This window comes from Fistularia commersonii, chromosome 18 (genome assembly GCF_037954325.1).
Source record: "Fistularia commersonii isolate RoL2024-O1a breed Wild chromosome 18, RoL_Fcom_v1.0, whole genome shotgun sequence".
Lineage (NCBI taxonomy): Eukaryota > Metazoa > Chordata > Actinopteri > Syngnathiformes > Fistulariidae > Fistularia > Fistularia commersonii.
The window spans coordinates 3,591,563-3,611,421 of NC_141301.1; the positions used below are offsets into that span (position 1 = coordinate 3,591,563).

Sequence of the window (19,859 nt, forward strand, 5' to 3'; positions counted from 1 at the left end):
AAATTAGCTTCTTAGCATGGTTTGTGCGTTCGCCCTGTGTTTTCAAGAATGTGGAAGGACGTTGAAATTAGCTTCTTAGCATGGTTTGCGCGATCGCCTTGCGTTTTTCAAGATCGTGGAAGGACGTTGAAAGTAGCATCTTAGCATGGTTTGTGCGATTGCCATGCGTTTTCAGGATCGTGGAAATTAACTTCTTTGCGTGGTTTGCACGATCGCCCTGCGTTTTCAAGATCGTGGTTGGAAGTTGAAATTAGCGTAGTTTAAAACTTCCTCCGTTGCGAACGATCACAGGTTTTGGTGGATGTTTGGGTGTTTTTCGTGCAGTTTGGCAAACGGTCAACTGGGAAAGTTTAAAATTTACTGAATGCCTACTTGCTGTAAATCAGACCCGGGTATTTTACGTCCCGTTTTGCTATTTTCTTTGAATATTTTCAATCAATATTGAACTTAGAAACTCCTTTTTCCTTCCTTTTGTTTAATTCTGTATAGACAATTACAAACAAAATGATGTTGGTACATTATTAATTATTTTAAAGTTGAAAGAAAATGCCAAAAAATGTAAATATTTAAACTGCATTGTTCATTTGATTCAATTTGCATGATACTTATTTGGCACGCGCATGAAAATTAGAAAGAAATGTGGCCCGCCAGCCAAAATAATTGCCGGCCCCTGCTGTAAATCATCTTAAAGAGGGTAGTCCAGACTCGCTCTAGACGGAAAGTGTCATCAGACAGCTGTGTTGTGATTAGACGGCGTAGCGATAGAATCCGACTTGACAAAAACGATTCCTCGACTGACTTTTATCGACTGGACGAGAGCAGCGTGTTTATGTACCGTCCCGATGTAGCTTTTTATGATGTGTTTTGCTGAATGTTTTACCGGTATCATTAGATTCCTCTTCTAAACACCCTGTTGCCAGAGAGTGTGAACGTCTGACTTACGCTCAGCGCTTTGTTTGATTTGTCCACGTTCCACTCGGTGTAACACAGACACCCTGGCAGACGGCTACCTACTGTCAACGGCCTGTTTTGAATGGCAGGAATTTTGGCTCGCCGGAGCAGGAAAAGCTTAGGTGTAAGACGTAACATTAACGTCGGATCGGACCGTGTCAGAGAGCGAGCTTGCACGAAAATGGCTCACCTTAGCGCCACTAGCCTTTTTCGATGAATTAGCTTTGATTGGTCAAAATGGCTGCTCATGAAACGGGTCATCGGTCGATCCTCACCGGCGCAACCGTGCATTTTCTCACCTAAAACAATCAGTTATTTCGACGACACTGTGTTTAGAGGTCGTGCCTCCTCCTTGCGAGAAGGTCCCCGGTTAGATGGCGTCTGGGAAAATGTGGAGTTTTGTCTGGTTCTCCGGTTTTCTCCCCCCAATCCAAAAACAAGCAGTAGGTTCATGACATGCGATTGAGAGAGCGAACGGTTGCACGTTTCTACACTAGTGGTCTCCAAACTTTTTAGTGCCTTGGACCACTTTCATCCTGGTTTTTGGTGAACTGGGGTTGAACCCGTTTAAGTAGGACTCTTTGTATTTTCCTTGAAATGCACTCTGAGACCCTTCTGGTGTCTCATCGTTGGCTCTTTTTCCCCTTTTCAAACAAGCTCTCCGGTGCAATTTGTCCGCGGGCCATTTCAGCGAGGGTTAGCCTCCCGACCGACTTGCCAAAAAAACCCTTTGAATAAGTGGATTGCGGGCGGAAGTGGCAATCTTTCAAAATGAGATAGCCGGAAGACGAATGAAAACAAAATACATTTCATTTTTGAACAAGTGGTCCATGGCCCGGCGGTTTGGGAACTCTGCTCTGCGCGCCTTACGAATGACCGTACGTCCAAATAACCAGCGAATGGCCGCGAGTCCGTAGACGCGCCCTCGCCATCAATACCCCGCCTTTCGCCTCGTGCCAGCTAGGATAATCTCCAGCATCCCTGCGACGGTATGTATAATATCCACAGCGTGGACGATCCAAGGACGAATAAATGAATGCAGAATCAGCTTTGTATTATGAATGTTTTTCTCGGGGGTTGATTACACGTGAGCGGGACTTCAAACCGAACCGCCGATGTCATCGCTTGGCTTCGTTAAAAACAGGAAGTAAATTCGGAGAGTTGAAGATATTATCTCTATTTGACTGAGCTAGATGTTTTTTTTTTTTTTTTTTTTTTTTTTTTATTTTTCTCTTGCTAGTGAGGAATTAAGTGACCTATAAAGAATATTGTATAATGTGTATCTTGTCATGAGGTTTTGTAAGAATATGTGTGACTCTGTCAAGGAACCTGTTCTAATAAATGTTCAAAAAAAAAAAAAAAAACAGGAGGTAAACGCACGTGAAAGAAATCATAATAGTCGCTCTTCACCGAAGAGCTAAATTTAAGTTTAACCTTAATCCGCGATTTGACGGCGAAACGGTTTCCGCGGGAGGGGATCCGAAAATCTTTTGTAAACACAACGTGTTTTAACAACAGGGAAAAAAAAAAAAAAAAATCTCAATCCATCCTGTCCTCTTTGACATTTTGAGAGGATTCACATAAGGCGACCTTTGACCCCTGCTGTAGTAACGGCCAAACATTCCTCGCGGCCAGCCACCGTAACCCGATACACATGTGTTTTTAATGATGCAACCGCCAGTACGGCCGACGCAATATCAGACGGTGTCATCTTCAAAGGGATAAGGTGTGTGTTTTTTTAATCCAGAACATCTTACACAAACAGCTGAACTAGCCCATGCTGCTCGCGGTGTGGGAAAGAGATGATCCCTCTCGTCACGGTGCTTCCAGCGGCCTCCGCTCCGCCCGTGAAAAATGAAGCGGTGTGTTTTCCCAATACCATGTTTGATACACGCGAGAGCCTCCCGATGAGTTTTCCCGACCTCCCCAATGCCCGGGGACGTACGTTTTGAAGACTAATGGAGGGCACAGAAACGTCCGCGAGATGCGGCGCTCTGGCAGGCGTTCAAAGCGTTTTTTTTTCGGCCCTCCTAGCGTCCGTCCAATCCGCGTCGGCTCCTGCGATTTCCATTACGGCCCCGTCGATCGTCAGACGGACTGGCACGTTCCCGAAAACCGCAGATGTTTTTTTTTTTCTTCCAGTTCGCTCGAATCGTGACGTGAAAAAAATTAGAAGCTCGTTTTACACGGGCTGTCAGGCGAGTCGTACCTCTTGGCGAGTTCAAAACTTTAGTTGTTTTAATTAAGGATTTGCAACCGAAACGAATCATCCGCACTCGTCCCCCCAGAAAGCTATTTGTCTTTTCGGATCAGGGAAGCTGCCACGTTAACTTCACGAGAGACAACCTGTTGTTTTTTCAAAAATCCTCACAATATAATCGTGATATATTGATATTTTAAGCCCGAGGCCACTATTTTCCAAACCTGCTTGTGGCTTAAACGGCAAGTTATCGTGCATTATAATGTTTATGTTTCAGGGGTTTCCTCGGAAGATGGCAGCAGTGTTTGTTCAAATCCTTTTTTTTTTTCTTTTTAAATCCGCCAAACCAAATGTCTACTCATCCTAGGAGGAGTGTGAGAAGGGAAGCGGAGCGCTCCACGGAAAAGAGACAAGCGGGGATATCGATAGGCAAATACGTTTCTCAGCTTTACATAAAAAAAGAGAGAAAAAAAAAAAAAAGTGCCTGTCTTATTTTGCTAAACTCAAACTTTTGGTCGAGAAGTAAGAAAAGCAAAACAAAAGGCCGAGCATTTTTTCGCAACTCCAGGCGATATCCGCCGGGCTCCCGGAGACGATTCATTCTGCATGTAAATCCCGAGAACCGGGATTTCGCCGGAGTTGACTTAAGAGGATTCCGAAAGAATAGGACGACGACGCGAGGAAAAATCTGAAAAACCGAGCCACGGTTGGATCGGCCGGCTAAAGGAGACCGCTCTCGACGATCGGCCGCAGCTCCGAACTCCCGGATTCTTTTTTTCCCCGATGCGCAAATAGGCCGTCGGCTTTTGTACCCGGACTGTTAACTGACTTTTTAGTTTTCAGACACGGAATTCCAAAGTTAATGGAGGCCCGTGCGGTTAGCCGGCTGCGGTCGGTATACATATGGTAAAATTAGAGCGCAGAAGTTTTTCTTTTTTTCTTGACATTCATGCAGACTTTTTCTCTAACCTTATATCTCCCTTAACCTGGTATTGCGCGATTAGCCCGCCTGTGCCTGCTATATCCATTAAGCCGCTTCGCTCTGCAGAGGTCCTCAACTGCAGCTGAACCGAGAAGGTGCATTATTTCAGTTGTGCCGTTTGGACGCAGATTCTGCCCCTGCGAAGTAATCCTTTGCACTTTAGAGATAGTCTGCGCGAGAGCATCCCCTGCGTTGCCGTAAAAATAAATCATTACGGAGACTTAAAGGTTCAAGTGCTGTCAAGAGTCCGAGGCGGTCGCAGACGCACTCGCGTTTTGCCAAGAGCAGCAAAACGTACAAAGCGCTTACAGCTCGGTATGCAAGGGCAGATTTTTTTTTTTTTTTTTTTTTTTTTTTTTTTAAATCTGCGTTTTCTGTAGTTGCGGTCCCGTCAGTCGCGGCGCGAGGGAAAAAAAAAAAAAAAAAAAAAAAAACAAAAACGTCCATCTTTGTAACGTCAGCGTTCACGTTCCGCGTCTCCGAGTCTTTGATATCGGAGGACTCGAAACACGGCGGACTGAAATTAGCCTCGGGATCCCGCAGGCTTATGGCCGGCTTCCAGCAGACCTTAATTACAATGCCGCAGAGCCAGAAAAAGGAAGAGAGCTAGACTGCGCGGAGCCCCGCGGCACTCCTGCGCCGCTCCCGTCACTCAAAATCACCGTCGAAATCACGGATGAGGCGGATCGCGGTGCGGTTTTCAGGGTCTTCCCCCGGGGGCGGCCGCAGAGACGACCCTGCAGTTTTATCCTCGGACCACCGGGGGGAGCGACGGGGGGCCCTCGTCAGAAAGTTGGTCCGTCGGACTAATAAATGCATCCGTAGGCGAGATTTCCTAGTTTTTTTTTTTTCCCCCTCTCTCCTAAACGTCTCAAATATCACCGTTTTTGACAGGATTAGGCTCGAACGCCGGTTGCTTTTTGTGTTTAGCAAAAAGACTCTTTAGACAGGCATCCAAAGAACATTCTGATGGATGGTGTCTGGCTTGTTGAGCTGCTTCTTTGTTGCTCCGCCGCATCTCGCAGACCCTGGTGTTCCAGGACTCGTCTCCGGGGAAATATCCGTGTTTACGCAAGACGTTCGCAATTTCTCAAATGCTCACGCTTACTTGTGACGGCTTTATATTGTTGCCGCGGAGACGTCCCGCTTATGCATCTCTGATGTAAAAATGAGCGTACCCTCCGATTGCAGTCGAAATAATTGAAAATCTCTTTTTTTTTCCCCGACCTATTTATTTTTCGAGGAAAGTCCAAATTTGACAAAGTTAAGACAAAACTCACGGCTTGTCTCCCGCTTTTATTTGTATTCCTACTTTGTATTTTGACCCAGAAATAATACCTTGTTCCCGCTGTTTTATTTTACGGGTTCTGATTCACTTTGATTTTTCTTTTTTTCAATTTTTCTTCTTTTGTGTCCGCAGGTTTGAAAAGAGAAGCCAAAATGAAGACATCAGCCAAGGGTTTCGGGAAGGGCGCGATGGATCCTTTGTACCGCGAGTGCTGGTGCGGCAGACGGATCCTGCTGGCGGCGTACGTGGCGCTGGAGCTGGTGGCGTTCCTCTCGCCCGTGGTGCGCGCCACCCTCGACCTACAGCTCGACGAGGAACAGCCGGCGGGCACTATCGTCGGCGACATCAGCGCCGGACTTCCTCCCGGTGTCACCGCCTCGCTCTACTTCATCTCCGACCACGAGGGCACGGGCGTCGGCAGCGATCTGGACATCAACGAGAGCACGGGAATCATTAGCACGGCGAAAGTGCTGGACAGGGAAGCGAGAGACCGGTACAATTTCATCGCCGTCACCATGACGGGAGTGACGGTGGAGGTTAACATCAAGGTGAACGACATAAACGACCACGCCCCGACGTTCCCGAAAAAACGGGCCGCCTTTAAAATCCCCGAGCAGACGGCCATCGGCACCAGGTTTCCTCTCGAGCCGGCCGCCGACGCCGACGGGGGGCTTTTTACGACGCAGGGTTATCTCATCAAGGACGGGAACATCGGGCAGCCCTTCGCCTTGGAAACCAGAAGAGGCAGCAACGAGGTCCTCTACCTGGACTTGGTGGTCAATGCCGTTCTGGACAGAGAGAAGAGATCCACCTACACTTTGTCGCTGGAGGCCTTCGACGGCGGTCGGCCTAAAAGGACCGATCAGATGACACTCGATATTAACGTGCAGGACATAAACGACAACGCTCCGTTTTTCAACCAGAGCCGCTATCACGCCATCATTTCGGAGAACCTCCAGCCGGGCAGCAACATCCTGCAGGTGTTCGCCACGGATGCCGACGAGGGAGACAACGGGATGGTGCTGTACGAGATCAACAGGCGGCAGAGCGACCCGGACCGGTATTTCGTCATCGACGGCCGCACCGGCGTCATCACCCTGAACAAGCCGCTGGACTTCGAGATGAGGAGGGTTCACGAGCTGGTGGTTCAGGCGCAAGACAACGCCACGCACCCGGAGGTGACCAACGCCTTCGTGACGATCCACGTCAGAGACTACAACGACAACCAGCCCACCATGACCATCATCTTCCTGAGCGAAGACGGTTCTCCCAGGATCTCCGAGGGCGCTCAGCCGGGCCAGTACGTGGCCAGGATCTCGGTCACCGACCCGGACTACGGCGAGTACGCCAACGTCAACGTGTCCCTGGAGGGCGGGGACGGGAAATTCGGTCTGACGACCAAAGATAACATCATCTATCTGATCTGCGTGGACCAAATCCTGGACCGGGAGGAGCGAGACGCCTATGAGCTGAGAGTGATGGCGACGGACTCGGGCACGCCGCCTCTCAGGGCCGAGTCGTCTTTTGTCATCCGGGTGACCGACGTGAACGACAACCCCCCGCTGTTCGACCAGCTGGCGTACCGGCAGGTCATACCGGAAGTGGTGTTTCCGGGCAGCTTCGTGTTGCAGGTGACGGCGCGAGACAAAGACCAGGGGCCAAACGGGGACATTCGGTACAGCGTCCTGCGGGACAAAGGGGCCTCCTCCGACTGGTTCGGCATCGACTCCGTCACGGGCATCATCACCACCCTGTCGCAGCTGGATTACGAAAAAAATCCCAATCCCAGCATCACCGTCGTCGCCACGGACGGAGGGAAACCGCCCCTCTCCTCCACCGCGGTGGTGAACATCGCTCTCCAGGATATAAACGACAACGAGCCGGTTTTCGAGAGGAGCTTCTACAACGTTTCCGTCAAGGAGGACACGCCTGCCGGGACCTGCGTTCTGGAGGTATGCCCGCTTCCTCGACTCGCGTTCCTTCGCCGATCCGTATAGTTTAATGCTTAATTCATCTAAGGAGTCTGTAGGCGTTGCGGGATTAGCGACGAGAAAGACAGCAAAACACAAATGAATTTATCAAACCGCTGGGAATTATTTTTCCGGGTCGCTTTGCGCGCGGAGTCGCTCTTTGAAGCGTTATCTTTTAACCGGGTTGCATTAGGAGTGATTTACCTGGGGTTTCGCCCCCCCTGAAAGAGATGCACTTTGGCTGCCATCCCCCCCAAAAAAAAGGTAACAAAGGCAGCGTCTCAAAAAAAAAAAAGACGTCACTTCGGCCTGGAAACACATCTCACTTAGAACGAAGGGAAAAACTGACAACGCACGACGAGACGGACGGAGCGTCGGCGTCTGTCATCGGCGCATACCGTCCCTTCCAGTTAGCGTGGTCGTGTCTCTTTCTTCTTTTTTTTTTTTTTTTTTACAAGTGCCGAGAGTCTCGCAAATTCTTCTTTGCGCGTTGCGCAACGCCCGATCAAGGGGTTTGGACGCGGACGGCGGCCCAGACGGCGGACGACTGGATCCCGGCCCGGGGCTCGTCCTTGGGAGAAGGAGGGTGGAGACTCGGGCTTTTCCCCGCTACTCCCGGCTGGAATAAAGGGAAGGGAAGGGAAGGCTACGGAGGCTTCTTGTGTGAGGTCTCCTAATTATAAATCCCAGCGACCGCAAGGATAAGGAGGGGGAGATTTACTGAAATTGATTATAGAATTTGGAAATTTAAACCAAAGAATAGTTTAGAAATGTATGTTTTGGAGGACGTCGCGGCCCCCGTGATCACTCTTTCCAATGCGGGCGCGAGTTCTGTGAAAAATATATGAAAACCCGTATTTAGCGTTCTTTTAAAATTGCGAGCTCTCCTCGCCGTTTCCTTCGATGTATCGCCGCCTCTCCTCGTACGAGGCCCGAAATGCACGACGCGCTCGATCGGCGGTCTCAACGTGGCCCCAAATATGCGGTGCCTTTTTTTTTCTAAACCGCCGCTCTCTGGCCTCTCCTGGGCCTCCCAGGATGTTAGTTGGCAGATCATGTGAGAACAGACTGCTCTTACTCGGGATGCCAGCTCCGAAATCCAAACATCTTAGCAAGACGTCTGATGACTGCCTTTTTTTTTTTTTTTTTTTCTGTCTCTCTCTGTAACGCAACCCCTTTTCTCCCCCTTTCACACAATATTACAGCATGTCGTATTGTCATCCATGTTTTGAATCTTTTCAAGTGGTTTGTTTTCATCCCACGCCGGTCAGCGGCGTCTCCGTCGATGATCGCTCCAATGTGGGCCGCCGCCGTTTTTTTGTTTTTTTTTCACTCCTCCCCGCATCAGTCAGATTAAGAATAACTTCGGAATTAGATGTTTAGCGGAGGGGAGGCGAGGCGAGAAGATAACCAAAAATAAGGGCTTAAGCTTATTAACGGCAATCGGTCTTGTAATTCAACATGTTAGATTTGCTGCGAAGAAAAATAGGTCACCCCGGAGCACAATGAGGAAAATCAAATGCAAACATGAAAAAAAACAAAAAAAACAACAGCGATATTTTGAAAACCGCTCGCTGCAATGTTGGATCCGTCTAATGAGCCGTTACCGATTCCACTACTTGTTATTAGTTTCATGTCTTTTTCAAATTAAATTTGCATAAGTCAACAGTCAATGTGGGAAACAGCAGTGAAACTGAAAATAAAGTTCAATAACGTCTATTTGTTCCATTTGTAAATGGCGTTGGTGCAACCTCGTCTACAAGAAGTGCCATCCCAGCCAGGAGGCCTTCCTGTGTGGAGTCTACATGTTCTTTCCGTGTCCGCCGGGGGGGGGGGGGGTTCTTTCCGGTTCTCCAAAAACATACAGGAGGTTCATTGGAGGGTGAATATTTGTATGTCCCTTTATGTGAACCCCACCTTTCATCCAGGCTCTAGTCATCTCTTGTTTGGACAACTGCACCTCCCTCCTTGCCGGCGCCCCAGCGGTGACCATCAGGCCTCTGGAGGTTATTCAGAAAGCGGCAGCCCGTCTGGTGTCCAAATTCTCCCACACAACTCCCCTTCTTATGTCCCTGCACTGGTTCCCGGTAGTCGCCCGCATCAAGTAGAAGTCCCTGGTGCTAGGCTACCGGGCAGTGAAGGGGACAGCCTTGTCTTATCTCCAGGTTATGGTCGAGCCACATGTCCCCTACCCGTCCCCTCTGATCTGCCACCTCCGGGCGACCGTCCGCCCCGACACTCGGAGCCCCCGGCTCCCGATCGAACCGGTCTCGGCTCTTCTCGGCTCCTCGGCGGTGAAACAAACTCCCGAAAAAGGTCCGAACGGCGAGGTCGCTGCCCATTTTTCACCGTGAGCTGAAAACATACCTCTTCACCAAGCACAAAATGGTGAAATGAATGTATGCATGTATATGGTTCTGAGATGGATATTTGGTTGAGTGGTTACTTCTGACTTCCGACTACTGGTACTTCTGATCTTCGGTACCTGAACTGCACTTCTTGTAAGTCGCTTTAGATAAAAGCGTCTGCCGAATGTAATGTAATGTAATCCAATGACATCTGGGATAGTTTCTGGCACCTCATCCGTGACGCCGGTAGCGGTGACAGATCACGAGTGAAGAAATGAACAAACAACTGTCATTCAGGACTTTATCATCAAGAAAACAGGCTTTTAATTCATGACAGAGAAGAAGGGTGAGATAAGGCGTTAAAAAGGACAACCCGACGATTAAGGGTCGATAAATAGCGACGTCCGTTTCACATATCGTCCGATGCCGCCGCCAACATACCGTACTTCCCCTCTGTGATGTAGTGGTTAGCAACAATCCACCAGAGGGCAGTGCAGTTCGGAGTTGCCCTCCAAGTCCCAAAGGTCCGTTTTAGACAATAACAAACATGGTGGAGTTGGAGTAATAGGTGACAGTGTTCATTTAAAGATAGATAGAGCGCAGTAGATGTAGCCATTAAGTACAAGGTGGCGCATGGATGGCGAATTCTTCTCCCCTGTTTTTCCGATGCCGCGTTGTCCCTCTTTTCCGTTCCTTTCGTCGGTTAAGCATACCGTGCAACACTGCATCCCCTTGACTTCCGTTTGCTTAGTTTGGCTAGGTATCCGCGACCTCGTATGGGTATTTAACGTCGAACATAAATGGGCCTTAAAACAGCTCCTAATGCCCAATAAAGAAAGGATATATTTTCCCGTCTCAAAGGCTTGTTTGCCTGTTCCTACGTGAACTTTCAGTTACGAGCTGCCGAAGCCCTCGCTCCGGGTGATGTCAGCGCTCCCCCATCGGGGAATAATTTTCACCTCATATCGTGGCAGTTTTCTGTTCGGGGGTCGAAGTGTGTCCCCCTCCAAAGAATTGTCCCTCTGTCTGTTTTTTGGGGGCGCGGGGGTGGGGTGGGGCGGGGGGTTGTTCTGGCTCCAGCGGAAAAGGCGAGAGGGGGGTCTCCGGGCAGCTGAACGGGAAATGAGCCCTGACAAGTGCTGGCATGAGTGATGGAGGTGACACGAGCAGGGGGGCCGCCTCGTCTGTCCGTCGCCGGGTCTCTTTCCAAAAAATCGTGTCGCTTTCACTTCACTTCCTTTTGACCGGGAGCGAGCAACGAGGTCTAGCTTTACCCCGGTCAAAAAAGACTATTTGTCGCCGTCGCCCTCCCGCTAGCGACACAAAACCGGCGCCCATCGAGACCCCGCGGGCTTTTTGGGTATCACAAAATAAACTCGACGGAGGAACAACTCCTTCCCCGGCAGGTGAGGTCAGTGTGTGAGAGGTTGATGATACGGTGCTCTTCCATCCGCAGACGTGCCGTCATTTCCTTGAACGCAGTGGAAGGCGTAGTAGGTTTGTAGAGTAAATATACACACGGATTCAAGTTAAAGTGACATACAGTAGCTTTAACGAAACTTCTTTTCCCTTCAGGGGTCGCCAAAGCGAATCGACTCTTTTCTCTGCATCCTCCTCTCTTACACCCTCTGTCACTCCTGAATGTGAGTGAGACGAAAGGACATGGTCATCCTGGGTAAAAGATAGTGTCCGGGTATCTTTGACAACCTCCTCTAACGCTGAGGAGATCATCGGGAAACGTCAGCTACAGGCTGTACCCGCTCAGGAAGTCATCCGAGGTCCGAACAGCGATCTATTACGCCTTCGTTGAGATCATTGTGACCTGCGGTCTGGAAAGCGCCACCTTGCTCTGCTCCAAAATAATTGCCCATCACCCTCAGACTTCTCTCTCCCGCTTCCATAACACTCAAATATTAAAAACCGCCTAAAAGATCTTCGCAGATCAGCCGCGCAGATCTGACACCCCTCAATTCCCTGCAATCCTGCAAATCCCTTAGCGCCATACCACTCATGATATATTTATTATATAAATGCAGAGCAAGCTTACTTACAATTTGCACTATATATATATATATATACTGCTCAAAAAAATAAAGGGAACACTTGAACAACACAATGTAACTCCAAGTCAATCACACTTCTGTGAAATCATAGTGTCCACTCAGGAAGCAACACAGATTCATTTTGACTTGTTTTAAGGACATTACATCAAAGTTGGATCAGCCTGGAGTTTGTTTTTACACTTTAATTTTGAGTGTGATTCCTAATCCAGACCTCCATGGGTTGATACAATTGATTTCCATGGATCATTTTTGTGTGATTTTGTTGTCAGCACATTCAACTGTGTAAAGAGCAAAGTATTTCATAAGAATATTTCATTCATTTAGATCTAGGATGTGTTTTTAAGTGTTCCCTTTATTTTTTTGAGCAGTGTATATATATAATATATATATTTATATTAATCCTTTTTCTTTTATGCTACCCCCTGTGCCTCCCAGTTAAAAAAAAAAAAAAAAAAAAATTCTGATTCTGATTCACTACTGATTCACCAGGGTTATAAATCTTCCTCTAGACCTCCTGCCTGGCAGCTCCAATTCCAGCATCCGTCTACCGATATATTCACACTCCCTTCTCCTTGCACGACCCGACCATCTCAGTCTGGCTTCTCTGACCTTCTCTCCAAAACATCTCATTCCCGATCCTATCCTATTCCCGGTCACTCCCAAAAAGAAACATCAGCATCTTCATCTCTGCGACCTCCAGCTCTGCTTCCTGTCTTTTCGTTTATTCAAAACCCTGGTTAACAAAAAAAAAAAAAAAAAAAAAAAAAAAAAAAAAAAAAATCACGGGTTCTCCTCGGCACTTCCAGACAGCGGTGTCGATCGCGGCTCCGGAGAATGTGGCGCGGCGGCGAGCGCCCCTCCGGCTGTCACCGAATTGGCTCCATCCAATTACTCCCGTCCATCTATTCAGATGGAGATAATGCAGCAGCAGCAGCAGCAGCAGCAGCCCTGTGTTTAGTCAGGTTGCCGGGAATACCAAGTTTTCTAAACCCCACCCTCTTACTTACGCTTAACCGCGCGTATTCGAAAGAAACTGCGGATCAAGTGTATCTCAGAACCGGAGAGAAAAGGGAAAACGACGCGCCCGCGGGTAGTTGATGGAGGGACTGAAAAAAAGTACGTCAATTAAGTGGTACTCTGGACCACTTCTTTCTTTTTGAATATGGCAGACCGATGGAGGAGAATCACAAACATGCAAACACACGTATATATATTCATATATCTGCCTTTCAGAGAAACGCTTCGGTCGGTTCTTTGACTGTTCAGTGACGAAGAGTGACTGAATGTAAAAACACTCGTCTGCTCTGCATCGGGTACTGTTTTTTTTTTTTTTTTGACGTCCTCTGTGGTGCAGAATAAATTCAGATTACGGGCTGGATTGGTTCCCCTTAAGTACATTTATGTTGTATTCAAGAGAACCGCCCTTTTTTTTTTTTTTTTTTTTTCTCTGCGGAATAGACTCACCGTCATTTTTTTTAAATTGCAAAATACTTCAAATGAATATCTGAATGCTCATTCATGACACACACACACTCCGTGTTTCAGGGTTGTCTAACAAATGCAAATCTTGTCCAGAGGATGCACATGATTTTTTTTTTTTCTTTTAAATTTTGTATCTAAACACAGAGATGGGTGAAATTATCAGTTTGGCCTTATTTTCGTCCGTGGAACATGCAATCAATTCTCACCAAGCGTTTTTTTTTATTTTTTCCCTCGGAGGGCCCGTGACAAACAAAATGTTCACTACTTTTCTGTTTTAATGCCAGACTGGCTCACCCCCCCCCCCACGCCCGTCATACCATTTTTCTTTTTTTTTTTTTTCGATCTTCCGTGTTTCTTTTTCCCTCCTCTGGCAACTGCCGAGCTTCGCTGTGGCTCTGTGGTGCGACGCTATTTTCAGGGAACGGCCAAATTGCAGGAAACTGGATGTGCTACTTAATGCCTTCACAAATGTAATACTTCCTTGAACGTTCACTCCCGGGTTTTGCGCAGGGGCAGCGGAGGGAACATCAACACCGATGTACATCTGGAAGCGGCGTGGGCGTCTGGGTCAAAGTTGCAGCGCCGTAGACTGCCGAGCGCTTTTTTTTTTTTTTTATTGTGCTCAGACGTCCATCAGCGAATCCGCCGCCCCTCTTCTTTCCAGCGGCGCAGGAAAAGGGAGAAAGTTGCGGTGAAACTTTTCATGTTATACGGTTGAACACAGAAGCCGGGAGGAAATAGTGTTCATTAGCGGAAAAACCAAATCCGTGGGTGTTCTCGCACCGCACTGTTAAAATAAATGGGCGAAACTGCATTAGCGAAATCAGACGCGTTAAACTAACTGCAAAAAATAAAACTGAATTCATTTTCACCGCCGTCTGGTCGACGGCTTCCCGGTTTTCCCCGGGGGGTTCGCCGTTTTCTCGTCCAGGGCAAATAAAGCAAATGATTTTTACGTACGTTTTCGGTACGTTTCGGCCCGTTTTGATCAACGAAAATCGGTCGTTACTGCGCCGTATATTTCGACTCGGGCTCGTATTTTGCTTTCTGAACAATCAGCAGCAATGAAACATCGGGGGGCAGGAGGGAGGAAAGGGGGGGGGGGGGGGGGGGCTGGACTTTCCGAGACGAAACATTTCCAAAAAAAAAAAAAAAGAGATCTTAAGGTGAACTTAAATGGCCGCTGCATCGCCTCCAATGCTTGGCGGTGAAGCTAAAGCTAAAGCTAAAGTTAAAAGTTCAGAGGAGGAAGACGGTCTTATGTAGCTCTTTCTCTCTCTCGTGGGAGAAGAAACTTCATTAATGCAGTGTGTTTGTAGGTGACTCCATCCGTCTAAGTCCCCGCGAAGGAATTATAAATGCGGTGATGGAAGTGAGCGAGAGAAAGAAAACAACGGAGGTCCTCCGAGGGGAGACTCGGTTCTCCGGCAGCTGCGACAAAGCGTCAGCTTCGGCAGCTGGACTCCTCCGACCTCTCCTCTGTGACTCCGAAGGGTGGGATCTCCTCCGTTCTTCCGGCTCTTTTGTCTGTTTTGGTCCCTCTCCTCCTTATTCCAGACGTCTTATCTCCCCCCCCCGGTTTCCGTTTCCCACACGTCCTTTATCCCCGGCCGGGTTCCAGCTCGCTCTTTTGCCCCCCTCCGGAGTGTCCGAGCAGGTGGGAGCGGCCGCATCCGCCCGGTTCGGGGACCCTCGGGCCTCCCCGGCGCGACGCGGACACGCGTCTTAAGGCCGATTGACGCGGGAGCTTATCGGATTTGGTGACGCTAGAGCGAAACGGGTGTAAATTACCATCAAGATAAAGTCGGGCCGCAGGTGCGTTTACCTCCGCGGTCACGTGGTCGATTCGCTCGACCTTTGTAAACCGTTATTCACTTTTCCGCCCTCCTCCTCTGGAGACGTGTGAATGAAGGGGGCGGCGGCGGGGGGAGGAGGCTCGCCGCGACGAGGCCTGCCAGGCCTTCTGCTCTCACAAAGCAAGGCAGTTGGCGACGCTAAACAAGCCGGGCATCAGGAAGCGTCATCTGCTCACGATATTCGCCGGGCTCCGATGCAAATCTGCGACAAATCATCCGTACCGTCCCCTGCTGTCCGTCCCAGAAGCCACCAGACTGGCGAACAGATGCTTTGTGACACTTTGTAGGTAGGAGAAATCGGCGATCGGGGCGTTCATCGACGTTCATGGACGGAGGTACCGTCTGTGCCACGATAGACCTACCTCTTGCGAAAACAAACAAACAAAAAAAAAAAAAACACGCACTATATATACATGGACCCAAAATATCCTGACCGCCGAGCAAATTGTCCCCATATCCAGAACTGGGCTGTTTACAAAGAATGCATTTCTTTCGTCTGCCAGCAACCTCAGTCCCCTATTTCCTCCGGCTGCCGGTTGAAATAATGATCGAGCGGAATTCCGCCGAGCCCAACAAAGCGCGCGGAAAACGCCGGAGCGCTCGATCGTCCCCGTTTCTGCGCTCTTAATTTTTTTTTTAGCCGACGTGTTGTCTGTTCTATCTGTAGTTTTTCAGGTATCTGGAAAAATGACAAAGAAACCCTGCGATTCTTCCTGGCCGCGATTAGGAAAATGCGAATCCTGAATTGACATGTTCAGACCGGGATGTTTAACAGATGCTACTGAACTCCAATAATGCCGTCAAAGCTCGGAGCTCCCGCGCGCATCAGATTAGCCCCCCGCTTAAGAACCCAGTACTTTTCTTGGCAGTAACTGTAACTGTAATCAGTCCGACCGCAGAATATTGAAAACTGTCAAGGAAAGAAAATTGGCATTGATGTCTAAAGCCTTCTTAAGTTTGTCTTCTGCCTCGGTTTCTTCTCTAAAGCGTAACGGCGCCGAGCTCAGACTGCTTTTTCAGCTGCTTGCGCTAACATGGAGTTCTGCGGCTTCTTCCCCTACATCGCTTTTGAAAGATCCATGTATTATTATGGGTTGCATCCAATCTTCCCTCTAAGCAGCGCAACTGCGCGATTCTCGCACACTCTTAGCGCACAAGAAAACCAATCCAGCGCAGCGAGTGCCCTGCAAAATCGAATTAGATATATAAATTTTTTTTCTGTATTATTTCTCTGTGTAACTGTGCGTGTCCAGCCAATCATACGGTACGATGCAATTACGCTACGCAGCCAATCACAGCATTGACCGTACTTGAGCACGTGCCCTGTCCATACACGCTATATAACAATAGTAACAGTGTGGCGGAGTTAAGTGATGCTAATGCTAACATGCTAATGCTAACATGCTAATGGGGTACGTCCACCCTCCAAACCAAAGTAGAAAAGAAATACGATTCTTTTAAGCTGTAATTGGTGTCGGAGGACCTGCAAATAGAAGAACAAGCGGTGAAACCGGGTGAGATTTTTGTCTTTTTCGAGTGAGAGAGGTCTCCTCCGCAAAACGTGCGGCGCAGCTAAAGTAGCGAGCGAGTTTTATGATGGAAAAATACGGACAAAATAGAAGACATGATCCAAGGTGGGATACTGGTGCGTGGCCACAGCGTGCACATCTAATGTTGCTCACCGCGGTCCTCGGTGTGCTCAGCGAGGTTGTCTGTATGCACAGCCGTATGAAAAAAATGAGAAGGAACATTGGTTCCATCTGATATGATGCATATTTTATCACATTTGGACATTTGGACCCGTGAGAGCGCGTTCTAGGCCGACCGTTTCACGAGCGCGGTGCCAGACGTTTGCTCGTAAAAGATCTGGTTTTAAATGCTGCTGAGTCGAGTTTTTTTCAGAGGGGGGTTGGACTTGTAAGACCGAGAAAAGTAGAGACGGATTAAAACCACGCCGCAACTGAGGTTTGCGGGGGAGCGATCCTCCGTTTTTACATCGGGGTTAGCCGGCAGTGTCTGTCTTGGCTTCAGACAGCGAGGCACCCGGGGGCCGACCTCGACCAGACTCCCGGTCTGCGAGCGCCGACGCTCCACGGTGGTCCGACCCGGGCGACGTCGGTTACGTCAGGCTCAAATTTGCCGCCGTGAAACGATCCCTCCCGCGCAAATTGGGAAGACACCTGCTATTCCTTCCTCGGTTTCAAGGTAACGCACCCGCCTCGATGATTAGCTAGAAAAAGGATACGGCCGCTTGGCTTAATATCGGCTTCCTCTGAGCGCGGGGAATGTTGTTTAAAGAGTCGGGGGAAACTAATTACCGCGGTGCTGTGTGCTCCATCAATGAGGCTAATTTGGCTTTTGTGCGGCGGAGTTTACGTCGAGAGCGGCGGGATGTTTCTTTTTAACTCGCGCATTGAACGCCAAATCTTTGTTTAGATCCGTCGTGTATAGGACCGGCGCTGCTGGGAGCCCAGAGGCGGCGTGAGAGCGATGGGACTCTCCGTCGTAATTAGGCAGAGCTTGTATGCAGGAGTCCAGAACTCCGAGGTGTGTGATGTGGTATCAAAGCAGGGAGAACGAAAAAAAAAAAAAAGAAGCAAAGGCGGCGGGGGTTTGTTGTTTTAGAGTAGGCAGGGCGCAGGGGTGGAAGAAATTCTGCAACACGGTACCTGAGTTCATCCCAGGCAGTCTGGCGCGGTATCTGGAGGTTTCGGTCGCGCCGCGGCGATCCATCAAAGGTCGAAAAGCCGATCGCGCGGTCGATGGGATCCGATCGAAGCGGAACCACGGAGACTTGCAAATAAATACAGAATCGCTGAGGTTCTACAGTAGTTTTGTGTTATGACTGCGAATGCCCCAGCGCTCCCCTTTACAAAGGCTCCCTCTCTCTCTCGCCGGCTTTCAAGCCAGACTTCCCATCCTCTGCGGACGTGTGAATGAATACTTCATGGTTTAGTTCCCAGGAAAAAAAAAAAAAAAAAGAGAGAAAAGTTTATTCTCTCAATTTGCTGAAGGAGCTGGCTTGGACAAAGTAAACTCACCGCTCGAGGAGCCGGTCGGCGTAGCGTTCGACAGGACGGAGAAACAAATCGCCGGGTCTTTCAACAACGCGTCGCTGCCAGCGCCGGAGGCGTCCAGACATCTGTTTTTTTTTCCGCAGGCTGCGTCCCGTCAAAGTACCTGGAAACAATGCGCAATATATCGAAATAAAATTCCTGGTAAAACTACGGGCGTAATCCGAGCCTAAGATCCTTCGTCCCGATTCCGCCGCGTTCTACACCTGCGTCGTGTCCCAGATCGCTAATGTTCTAGCCGGGGAGAATCACTTTCAGGCCCGCTTTTTAGGTTGAGGTTCTCAAACCGCTCCAGGAGGTGATACCCGGACGATAATCCGGCTCATCGGGGTTCTTCTCGGCGGGGATGCTGCTTTTCGGGGTTGACCCTCGAAGAAAATTAGCACCTGATGCTAATTTTTGCTATCAACAACAGGTAATGTGATTAGCCTGGACACCAGATAAGGGGATTGTTGTTGTCGTTTACCTTGTTTCTTATATCGGAGTCACGTCATGCTTGGCTCAATCGCCGGTTCAACTCAGACCAGTTTGTTCTTTTTAACTTTTTTTATTTTTTTTAATCCAATAAAGGCAATCAGAGGCTGCTCCGTCCCATTGTTTCTTAAATTCGGGGGGGTCAAAGGGAAGCAGCGAGAGGTACCGAAATCACATCCGTATTGCCCAAGCGGTCCTGTCTGGGCGAAGATGTGAGCGCCCGACGCAGGAAGTTTTCATCATCGCCGGCGTGACAGTAGCTTTGATTAAAAATAAATACCCAGTTCAATTTCGAACGAGCCCGGCGAGGGAAGTTTAAAGTGGATTTTTTTGTTAGTCTCGGAGTAAACAAGAGCGCGCTTGGCGTCTCACAAATTCTGCTGCAGGATGGGTGAAAACGCCACATCGTGTCACGATTGCAATTTCCACAGCTGCCAAAATGCGTGCCCGATTTTCGAAATTACACAATTTCACCGCTTGCATATGATCGTCTAATTATACCTTACATTTCCACTGCAGCCCCCCCACCCTCCTCCCTCGCCGCATTATTAAAAGGTCCTCATTGGTGCATCCCAAAAGGAACAGGAAATCTGACTTAAAACATCCTTAATGCTCTCCACATGCAAGCACAGAGCAATTCATTGAGTGACCTCGGCTTCGTGTAATTTGAGTGTGTGACTTTTTACCTCTAGTCATAATACTGGGACGGTGCGCTTTTCGGTCAAAGCTCGGTGACGGCGAAAAAAGGGAAAGATGAGAAAATAATCAGACTTGGTCTCCGGCTCCGAGACTCAGTCGGTCGCTCGTCGTCTTCCCCGGCTACCATGTCCGTCATCACCTCTCACGTACCGTTTTTGATTGATGGCCTTTCCTTTCCTGCGTGTGAATGTATGTATGCATGCATGTATGGATGTATACATGCATGTATGCATGCATGCATGTATTTATGTATGCATGTATGTATTGATTTTTGATTGATGGCCTTTCCTTGCACGGGTGTGTATGTATGTATACATGTATGCATGTATGTACGTATGTATGCATGTATGTATGTATTTATGCATGCATGTATGTATGTATGTATTTATGTATGTATGTATGTATATATATAATTATGTATGTATGTATTTATGTTTGTATGTATTTATCCATTCATGTATGTATGTATGTA

At 48.6% G+C, this 19,859-nt stretch overlaps 1 protein-coding gene across 1 annotated transcript in view; it reads left to right on the plus strand.

Annotated features, from left to right (window-relative positions):
• The first annotated feature begins 2,831 nt into the window (after positions 1-2,831).
• The window catches only part of LOC147224195 (protocadherin-16-like), a 105,190-nt gene continuing 88,162 nt past the window's right edge, over positions 2,832-19,859 (plus strand). The window contains exons 1-2 of the mRNA XM_086164951.1: positions 2,832-2,892; positions 5,554-7,373. Coding sequence (XP_086021077.1) covers positions 2,832-2,892; positions 5,554-7,373 — 1,881 coding nt within the window. The remainder of the gene's footprint in view (positions 2,893-5,553; positions 7,374-19,859) is intronic.